This window comes from Schistocerca piceifrons, chromosome 4, assembly GCF_021461385.2.
Source record: "Schistocerca piceifrons isolate TAMUIC-IGC-003096 chromosome 4, iqSchPice1.1, whole genome shotgun sequence".
Taxonomy (NCBI): Eukaryota; Metazoa; Arthropoda; class Insecta; order Orthoptera; family Acrididae; genus Schistocerca; species Schistocerca piceifrons.
The window spans coordinates 638,058,540-638,070,174 of NC_060141.1; the positions used below are offsets into that span (position 1 = coordinate 638,058,540).

At 45.4% G+C, this 11,635-nt stretch overlaps 1 protein-coding gene across 1 annotated transcript in view; it reads left to right on the forward strand.

Moving 5' to 3' along the window:
• The window catches only part of LOC124795117 (peptidoglycan-recognition protein SC1a/b-like), an 80,731-nt gene extending 73,804 nt beyond the window's left edge, over positions 1-6,927 (forward strand). The window contains exon 4 of the mRNA XM_047258973.1: positions 6,425-6,927. Within this exon, the coding sequence (XP_047114929.1) occupies positions 6,425-6,829 (405 nt within the window). The 3' untranslated portion in view covers positions 6,830-6,927. The remainder of the gene's footprint in view (positions 1-6,424) is intronic.
• Positions 6,928-11,635: the final 4,708 nt, after the last annotated feature.

The window sequence follows — 11,635 nt, forward strand, 5'->3', positions numbered from 1 at the left end:
AATATAAATGCAGTTCTTCGTGCTTTTTGTCTGTAGCTCGTGGTCTTGCGGTAGCGTTCTCGCTTCCCGTGCGTGGGGTACCGGGTCAGATTCTCGGCGGGGTCAGGTATTTTTTCCTGCCTCGAGATGACTCGGTGTTGTGTCGTCTTCATCATCATCATTCATCCCCATTACGGTTGGAGGAAGGCAATGGCAAACCACCTCCACTAGGACCTCCCCAAATACAGCGGTGCGGGTCTCCCGTATCGTCCACTACACTCCTCGGAGTATGGGACCTCATCATCTTCTGTGAGTTGGTCCACATGTGGATTAAACAATTTATGGACTTACTGGTTAGCATTAACAATTTGGTGATAGAATCGAGGTACGATGCGGACTCTAGACATTGCGCTCCAAATACACTCCTGGAAATGAAAAAAAGATCACATAGACACCGGTGTGTCAGACCCACCATACTTGCTCCGGACACTGCGAGAGGGCTGTACAAGCAATGATCACACGCACGGCACAGCGGACACACCAGGAACCGCGGTGTTGGCCGTCGAATGGCGCTAGCTGCGCAGCATTTGTGCACCGCCGCCGTCAGTGTCAGCCAGTTTGCCGTGGCATACGGAGCTCCATCGCAGTCTTTAACACTGGTAGCATGCCGCGACAGTGTGGACGTGAACCGTATGTGCAGTTGACGGACTTTGAGCGAGGGCGTATAGTGGGCATGCGGGAGGCCGGGTGGACGTACCGCCGAATTGCTCAACACGTGGGGCGTGAGGTCTCCACAGTACATCGATGTTGTCGCCAGTGGTCGGCGGAAGGTGCAAGTGCCCGTCGACCTGGGACCGGACCGCAGCGACGCACGGATGCACGCCAAGACCGTAGGATCCTACGCAGACCGAGCGAGGTGGCGCAGTGGTTAGCACACTGGACTCGCATTCGGGAGGACGACGGTTCAATCCCGTCTCCGGCCATCCTGATTTAGGTTTTCCGTGATTTCCCTAACTCGTTTCAGGCAAATGCCGGGATGGTTCCTTTGAAAGGGCACGGCCGATTTCCTTCCCAATCCTTCCCTAACCCGAGCTCGCGCTCCGTCTCTAATGACCTCGTTGTCGACGGGACGTTAAACACTAACCACCACCACCACCATCCTACGCAGTGCCGTAGGGGACCGCACCGCCACTTCCCAGCAAATTAGGGACACTGTTGCTCCTGGGGTATCGGCGAGGACCATTCGCAACCGTCTCCATGAAGCTGGGCTGCGGTCCCGCACACCGTTAGGCCGTCTTCCGCTCACGCCCCAACATCGTGCAGCCCGCCTCCTGTGGTGTCGCGACAGGCGTGAATGGAGGGACGAATGGAGACGTGTCGTCTTCAGCGATGAGAGTCGCTTCTGCCTTGGTGCCAATGATGGTCGTATGCGTGTTTGGCGCCGTGCAGGTGAGCGCCACAATCAGGACTGCATACGACCGAGGCACACAGGGCCAACACCCGGCATCATGGTGTGGGGAGCGATCTCCTACACTGGCCGTACACCACTGGTGATCGTCGAGGGGACACTGAATAGTGCACGGTACATCCAAACCGTCATCGAACCCATCGTTCTACCATTCCTAGACCGGCAAGGGAACTTGCTGTTCCAACAGGACAATGCACGTCCGCATGTATCCCGTGCCACCCAACGTGCTCTAGAAGGTGTAAGTCAACTACCCTGGCCAGCAAGATCTACGGATCTGTCCCCCATTGAGCATGTTTGGGACTGGATGAAGCGTCGTCTCACGCGGTCTGCACGTCCAGCACGAACGCTGGTCCAACTGAGGCGCCAGGTGGAAATGGCATGGCAAGCCGTTCCACAGGACTACATCCAGCATCTCTACGATCGTCTCCATGGAAGAATAGCAGCCTGCATTGCTGCGAAAGGTGGATATACACTGTACTAGTACCGACATTGTGCATGCTCTGTTGCCTGTGTCTATGTGCCTGTGGTTCTGTCAGTGTGATCATGTGATGTATCTGACCCCAGGAATGTGTCAATAAAGTTTCCCCTTCCTGGGACAATGAATTCACGGTGTTCTTATTTCAATTTCCAGGAGTGTAGCAATCTTGAGACCCGCGTACTGATGGTGATTTTCCGAAGCCTAATGGGACTTGGTTGTGAGTTCGCACATCCTTGCAAACTGAACCATCCCTCATCTGAAGAAATGAAAATATGAGGATCCAAAAATCCTAATTACACTCCACTGAGAAAACACCAACAAGCGAAAGTTTTTCTGGACGCTTTGACTCGTGCTCTGCAGTAAGTTTGTAAGGATACAGCTGCAGGTCGTTCTTGGCAGTGTTTCGACACGACTAGGTCTCATTTTCCACTTGCATGGCGTTGAAATTTTGTCGGACTTTGTTCATTCAAGCAACTCTGGTTTCCAAACTCTTTTTTTCTGTAGTGTTATGCTGCAGAGCCCGATTCGCGTCATTTTGCCACTAAATTCTGTATTGCAGACCTTGCCGGAGGTTTTTCTAAAAAAGTTCGCCTCCTAAACTCCTGTACTAACAGTACTGCACATAAATCTCGACAGTGAACACTAGTCGCTAAATGGATCTGCTCCTCTCATTCACTCGAACATAATGACATAGTGAAGTACTCGGAACAGAGCATGCGGGAGATGCACATGTGGAGACATATGGCAACACCTGACTGGTGCATCGAAATTACCGTTTCCAGCGTTTTCTGCAACATTCAGTTCTCCTGTTCATTAACAACGGTCAGGTTAGTTCCGCGCCAGTCTTAGGGGGCTCTCACATGCTTAATATTCATTGCGTAGTAATAGTGTCAATATACTGCGCGAAAGTCTGAGGCAAATAACAATAATATTGCGCAGACTCTATCCCGGGACGAGTCAGTTACCATTCTACCTTCGCGGCGAATATGACTGTACTCGACCATGTGAAACTGTATGCGTGTATTGCGTCTGAGCTTCTTGCCTCTCCAACCACAAACACAAATTATACAGAATGAGTGAAACCATTCTGAAAATCTTCCAGTAGACTTTTCATTGGACGAGAGGCACGTTTACTGCGACCTAGGTTCTTAAATCACAACAACAGCTAATTACGAATTAAACAAATGAACTGTGTAGCTTGTCTTGTACACGTCCTATTTTGTATATATTTCTCTACTGTAATAAATGTTGCAAACGTAATAAAACAGTTATTTAGTTACTTCTGATTGAAAATCATATGATCTTATGTGAGCATGAGACATTTACGTTCACTAGACAGCTGACCTGATCTTATCTGCCACGTCTGAACACTGCTAGAAGTAAAATAAACGTTTCTGCTTACTGCCATGACATCACTATCATCAGTTTCCTTTGTTATGGTGGATAACGAGGTATCTGGCGTTTCCTGACCATTCTGGAATTTTTATTTTTCAGGGTACCGCATGGCGCTTTATTATACATCCTCTAGCATTCTCCATGATTTTTGTCATTCACTATTTTCAGCTCTTTGAAGAAATTTGTTTGAAGCAAAGTTGTTCCGAGAGAACTGAATTTCTGTCGGTCCGACAGGAACTGTCGTTAATTGTGCGTCATCACCCTTGTGCCGTGCAATACGCTGAGCGAACGTCAATATTTTTAAACTCTTCGATCTTCATATTGAACGTGTGGGGCACCCTTTATAAATATTTTCGGGACAATATTATTTTCTCCAGTCTGTATGTATATATGCGCTCCTCTGCCTAAAGGGTAAGTTGCGGAATTAGAGGGGGGGGGGGGGGGGATAGTGGACTCTTCCTCGAGCTCTTCGGAATTGCAATGTCAGTCCAAAACACTGACTGCGCCACTTCATATCTTATTGATTCTAGTTTGTGTCTAGGTGCGTCACCATACTGATCGTTTAATTATTAATTTGGGTAGCATGAGTCAGAATCAGAGAAGTTTTCTATGTGCAGTGATACGTCAGCACCTCCAATTCCGCAAGTAAGCTGGCAGGATATTGTTCACATTTGCCATGTTATTTCCAGAGAGCATCAGTGAGCACATTACCTTGAACACTAAAGCTTATTTCCGTGAAACACTTGAATTATTTAACGGCTATTGCGGTTTCGACAGACTAGTCATTATCAACAGCTCTACAAAAAATAAAGAGCAGTTTACAAGTAGAAGTATAATGACATTACACTGATAAACTAAATAATAAGTACTTAAACTACACAAATTTAAAACAGGATTTCATAAATACTTGTTGGACGATGGCGGCGTCAGGGTATTCTTGGAGTCAACTGTTCTGAGAGTCTCCTACTGGAGGGCTGAATGGGGCTAGCCACTATAAATCCCTATATGGCCAGATGTGGTTGTGCGAATCACTTTGGCATATACACATGATTTTATTGAATATGACGTAAAATAATTTTACATTACATCCCAGTAAAATACTCTCATGAACTAATCTGAATTTGCCAAGATGTGTAGGGTGTATAAAAATATTCGCTACCAGTCACAATAAAAGGTTATTTATTTGTCACACCACCGGTTTCGGGCTTGCGCCCATCCTCAGGTGTTTATACATTCATGTACATGTTTGTACTGTTGGAGACCACTGTATAAATACAAAAAAATTATTTGCTGGTGACTACACAGATACAAGTGGGACAATTGTAAGTGGTAAGGCAGGATTTGACGAATATATATCTGTACTTACATAAAGATGAAGCACCATTATTATAGTTATGCTGTGGTGATAGTTTTGCCACTTAGTTACACGCTTATTGTCATTTTCACGTCCATATTTCAGTTTTACCAACTATAGCTTCGTATTTCACTATTATGATGTGCACTCGTGAAATAAACTATGTTTACATATAAAAATGTGGGCTGTGGTCAAAGACATCTAAGTTCTTTCGCGGGCAAGGTCCCGAGTTCGAGTCTCAGTCCGGCACACAGTTTTAATCTGCCAGGAAGTTTCATATCAGCGCACACTCTGCTGCAGAGTGAAAATCTCATTCTCGAACCATTTGAATTATATTAGCGCAGCAGATGTTTTGATAATTTGTTTATTTAAAATATTTTAATGCTATTAAATTCCACATCAGTGTTTAATGTTATACACAGGAACTTTTCTTATGAATTACATTAGTTCTGTATATGTTTCACCAATGAGGTTTCTTAAAAAAATATATGAAGCCTCAGTAGACTAGTGTATGGGTAGTTATGACGGTGGACTTTCAATTCCATATTCGCCAGGTTACTCTGCACCTGTATCAGATGGTATGTACAACAAATTTCTATTATAAGTAATTTCTTAAGAACGTGGAAGCTTTCTGAACTTAAACGTTAAACCACCTGTAATTTGCACCAATTATAACTACAAAATAATTTTTGTAATAGGTCTGATGATTGGCAGCTTGCACCAAACCGGTCATATAGAAATAAAGGAAAGCGATCTGGAGGCTGATTTTGGACGCATGTTTTTCTTTTTTTTATGACCATTGCTTTTCACAATATAAATAAATGACCTAGTAGATAGTGTCGGAAGTTCCATGCGGCTTTTCGCGGATGATGCTGTAGTATACAGAGAAGTTGCAGTACTAGAAAATTGCAGCGAAATGCAGGAAGATCTGCAGCGGATAGGCACTTGGTGCAGGGAGTGGCAACTGACCCTTAACATAGACAAATGTAATGTATTGCGGATACATAGAAAGAAGGATCCTTTATTGTATGATTATATGATAGCGGAACAAACACTGGTAGCAGTTACTTCTGTAAAATATCTGGGAGTATGCGTACGGAACGATTCGCAGTGGAATGAGCATATAAAATTAATTGTTGGTGAGGCGGGTACCAGGTTGAGATTCATTGGAAGAGTCTTTAGAAAATGTAGTCCATTAACAAAGGAGGTGGCTTACATACCACTGGTTTGACCTACACTTCAGTATTGCTCATCAGTGTGGGATCCGTACCAGGTCGGGTTGACGGAAGAGATAGAGATGATCCAAAGAAGAGCGGCGCGTTTCGTCACAGGGTTATTTGGTAACCGTGACAGCGTTACGGAAATGTTTAGCAAACTCAAATGGCAGACTCTGCAAGAGAGGCGCTCTGCATCGCGGTGTAGCTTGCTCGCCAGGTTTCGAGAGGGTGCTTTTCTGGATGAGGTATCGAATATATTGCTTCCCTCTACTTATACCCCCCGAGGAGATCACGAATATAAAATTAGAGAGATTAGAGCGCGCACGGATGTTTTCGGGCAGTCGTTCTTCCCGCGACCCATACGCGACTGGACCAGGAAAGGGAGGTAATGACAGTGGCACGTAAAGTGCCCTCCGCCACACACCGTTGGGTGGCTTGCGGAGTATAAATGTAGATAGTGGATCTAGAATTGAAACTTGTAGCACTCTATTAATGCATTTTCCCCCCAGTCAAGAAGTCTTCCTTGTTCGCAGGAGCTGCACTGGCAGAAGTATCAGCAGCCGGAGATCTCGTACAACTTCTTGATCGACAGCAGCGGCAATATCTACGAGGGCCGGGGCTGGAACGGCACGAACACCAGTAAGGGTTTCGTGCTGCGCTGCAACGTGGACGTGGCGCTCATCGGCAACTACGTGGAGCACAACGTGACCAGGCAGATGTCGTCGGCTCTGCGCTGGCTGCTCGACGAGGGCGTGAGGTCGGGCATGCTGGCGGCCGAGTACCGCCTGCTGGCGCACAACCAGGTCATGAACACGCTGAGCCCGGGCCGCTGGGCGCTGATGGAGATCGCCGACTGGCCGCACCGCTGCCGGTGGGACTGCGACACGGGCGTCCTCTGCATCCGTCCAGCCGACGGCGACGACAGCTCCGGCCAGTAGATCTGCTTGTTCAACAATCCAATCTTGTCATCACGTAATATCTTTATGTAACACAGTTGACAACAAAATTGTAAATAAATGTAAACTTTCTTAGTAAATACGCTCTCTACATTGTCCTGTTGGAAATCATCATAATTTCTGTAAAGAAAATATAAAACTATATGTCAACAACAAACGAAAAGCAACGTTTCCATTTCAGTTTCTACACTATTGGCAATTAAAATTGCTACACCAAGAAGAAATACAGATGATAAACGGGTATTGGACAAATATATTATACTAGAACTGATATGTGATTACATTTTCACGCAATTTGGGTGCATAGATACTGAGAAATCGGTACCCAGAACAACCACCTCTGGCCGTCATAACGTCCTTGATACGCCTGGGCATTGAGTCAAACAGAGCTTGGATGGCGTGTACAGGTACAGCTGCCCATGCAGCTTCAACACGATACCACAGTTCATCAACAGTACCCACTGGCGTATTATGACGAGCCAGTTGCTCGGTCACCATTGACCAGACGTTTTCAATTGGTGAGAGATCTGGAGAATGTACTGGCCAGGGCAGCAGTCGAACATTTTCTGTATCCAGAAAGGCCCGTACAGGACTTGCAACATGCGGTCGTGCATTATCCTGCTGAAATGTAGGGTTTCGCAGGGATCGAATGAAGGGTAGAACCACGGGTCGTAACACATCTGAAATGTAACGTCCACGGTTCAATGTGCCGTCAATGCGAGGTGACCGAGACGTGTAACCAATGGCACCCCATACCATCATGCTGGATGATACGCCAGTATGGCGATGACCAATACACTCTTCCAATGTGCGCTTACCGCGATGTCACCAAATACGGATGCGACCATCATGATGCTGTAAACAGAACATGGTTTCATCCGAAAAAATGACGTTTTGCCATTCGTGCACCCAAGTCCGTCGCTGAGTACACCATCGCAGGCGCTCCTGTCTGTGATGCAGCGTCAAGGGTAACCGCAGCGATGTTCTCCGAGCTGATAGTCCATGCTGCTGCAAACGTCGTCGAACAGTTCGTGCAGATGGTAGTTGTCTTGCAAACGTCCCCATCTGTTGACTCAGGGATCGAGACGTGGCTGCACGATCTGTTACAGCCATGCGGATAAGATGCCTGTCATCTCGACTGCTAGTGATATGAGGCCGTTGGGATCCATCACGGCGTTCCGTATTACCCTCCTGAACCCACCGATTCCAAATTCTGCTAACAGTCATTGGATCTCGACCAACGCGAGCACCAATGTCGCGATACGATAAACAGCAATCGCGATAGGCTACAACCCGACTTTCATCAAAGTCGGAAACGTGATGGTAGGCATTTTTCCTCCTTACACGAGGCATCACAACAACGTTTCACCAGACAACGCCGGTCAACTGCCGTTTGTGTATGAGAAATCGGTTGGAAACTTCCCTCATGTCAGAACGTTGTAGGTGTCGTCACCGGCGCCAACCTTGTGTGAATGCTCTGAAAAGCTTATCATTTGCATATCACAGCATCTTCTTCCTGTCGGTTAAATTTCGCGTCTGTAACACGTCAGCTTCGTGTTGTAGCAATTTTAATGGCCAGTAGTGTATCACCCGCCTTGGGACGCTGTCGCCGGTTTGAAACTGGTACCACGTAGCTGTGTGACCCTCCAATACAGAGGTAAGTGATGGCAGTGAAGTGGTGTTCTGATTCTCCCACTGTGACGGGTTAATTAATCTTGACCATGATTTCATTGATTTGACGTAAGTCATGGGATAGCGTTACGCACATATACAGATGGCGGTACACAAGGTATTTTATGGCGCATTGGCGGAGGTGCCCTTTGTACTCAGGTGAGTAATGTGAAATGTTTCCCACGTGTTTATGGCCGCACGACACGAATTCAAAAAAAATGGTTTAAATGGCTCTGAGCACTATGGGACTTAACTTCTGAGGTCTGAGTCCCCTAGAACTTGGAACTACTTAAACCTAACTAGCCTAAGGACATCACACACATCCATGCCCGAGGCAGGATTCGAACGTGCGACCGTAGCACGACACGAATTAACACATTTCGAACGCAAAATGGTAATTGGAGCTAGAGTTAGACACAGGGGCCATTCCACTCAGAAAATCGCTAGGGAGTGTCAAGAGTGTACTGAAAGTACCAAATTTCAGGAATTACCTCTCACCACGGACAACGCAGTAGCCGACGTCCTTCACTTATCGACCAAGAGCAGCGGCGTTTGCGTAGAGTTGTCAATGCTAACAGACAAGCAACACTGCGTGAGGTAGCCGCAGAAATCAACGTGGGACGTACGACGAACGTATCCGTTAGGAGAGTGCGGCGAAATTTGGCGTTAATGGGTTATGGCAGCAGACGACCGAAGCGAGTGCCTTTGCTAACAGCACGACATTGCCTGTAGCGCCGCTGCTGGGTTCGTGACGACACTGGTTGCGCTCTGAACGACTGGAAAATTGTGTCCTGGGTCAAACGAGTCCCGATTTCAGTTCATAAGCCTGATGGTAGGGTGCAGGTGTAGTGCAGACCCCACGAAGCCCAAGTTGCCAACAAGGCACTGTGCAAGCTGCTGGTGGCTCCATAATCGTGTGGGCTGTGTTCGCATGGAATGAAGGGGTCCTCTAGTCCAGCTGAACTAATCATTAACTGGAAACGGTTATTTTCGGCTACTTGGAGACTATTTGTAGCCATTCATGGACTCCCGTTCCTAAACAACGGTGGAATTTTTATGGATGACTGTGCGCCATGTCATCGGGCCATGATTGTTTGTGATTGGTTTGAAGAACATGATTTGACCAGGTCAGTTCGTGCACAGAATCCTGCACTGGGAACAAAAAAATGGCTCTGAGCACTATGGGACTTAACATCTGAGGTCATCAGTCCCCTAGAACTTAGAACTACATAAACCTAACTAACCTAAGGACATCACACACATCCAAGCCCGAGGCAGGATTCGATCCTGCGACCGTAGCGGTCGAGCGGTTCCAGACTGAAGCGCCTAGAACCGCTCGGCCGGCGCACCGGGAGCACTTTCGCGATCAATTATGTACGGGTGTAGAGGAGCATGGCTCAGTATTTGTGCAGGGGACTTAACAATGACTTGTTGAGTCCATGCCATGCCGAGCTGCTGCACTTCGCCGGTTAAGAGGGGGCCCGACACGATATTAGGAGGTATCCCATGACTTTTGTCACCTCAGTGTGTGCACGCTTAAAAGTCGGTAAGCCACGAGTTTGGAAATAATTTACCTAAACGATATGAGAATTTGACAACTATTCTCTAGAATTGCGACTTATTTTACTGTATAACTGAAGAGTTAAAAAATAGGTTGGTCAACTGAAAATACGGTTGAGTACTATTCGTTATCACTGAAATACTACTAAAAAGTAATAATTAAATGCAGTTAGGGCTTTTGAACCAATTAATTTTAGTTAATATTATGTTCACTTAGCAGTTTGTCCTATTTATTTTGATGACTGGAGTCACGACTTGCATGGATGCCAAGTCTGTTCTTAACGAATAGTAAAATTTGGGTAAGTAAACACTGTAAATCATAAAATTATGACTTCGTTATAAGATGCCTATTAGATTGATAAATGTTCGTATTCTCGTAGCAAGTTAACGATCAGTTCAGTCATTTACTCGAAGTAACACAGGACAATAGAGTACCGAAGTATACCTGGAATGTGTGACTTTCTCACTCTCGGATTTAAACGCAACAGATGATGCGTAGGGCACGCACATTCTAAAAGTGATGCTTTTTCAAGCTTTCTATGTAATTTAGCTATGCACGAAATACTGAATATTCTTTTTCATAAACTTTTTCTTCGCGTAACGTGTCTTCCAGGTATCGTATTCAACTGCTGAGCAATCCTGTACTAAGCTTGTGGACAGTGTCGTGAAACAAAACTTTTATCAGAGAAACGCTGAATTTGAAGTAATGAAAATGAATCTGATTAAATCCCAAAAGAATCTAATCGTGTACTCAGTGAACACTATTTAGCTGAATCTCAGTACTGAAGCACGTTATGAAACTTACGTAACATGGAGTGTGATGTCTGACTTGAAATAAGCACAAAATAAAATACTACTTCACTCGGGAGAATGTAACTGTTTAAGATTACCTTCACTGTTCACTGTGAATTAATCTGCTTACTTAGCACAACACCTGAAAATTCTGACTACATACTGTTTGCTCACAAGAACGCAAAGCGAGATCTGCCCTGAAAGAAAAGTAACTTACCTCTTGCTCAGCGTAAATTTTTCTTTATTTGTCAGAAACAATCTGTGGCTACACGCTCACACGACAAAATATTTAAATCTTTACTGGGAATGATGGAGGAGGCTTCTACTGTGTAGAAAAACGTCCGTGAAAAATTAAATTCTGATTATTGTCAAAGAAGACTGAACAACATAATATGGCTCTTAACAATTATGAAGTTCTCTCGTTACAAAAATTACAGACATTTAAACCAATTGCGTTATTAATGACTTAATGAAAACAAAGAGATCAAATTAACACTAATGACGAATATTAATTATGTAAGGCAGAAAGGTTTCCTTCAGTTAGTCCTTCTGACTAACAAGCATTTCATTCTTACGCATGCATTGTTTACCTTGAAATGTTCCTCCAAAAATCCTCTTCATCAATGCAGTTAAGAAAATATTTTTACAAACAAGTTTTCCTTTCGAAATAAAATATTCCAGATAATTTCTCAAAGACTCACAAATATAAGTAAGAATGCCCCAGCGGTCCACAACTGACTAGCGACCAAGCGTGTCCCCCAAGGT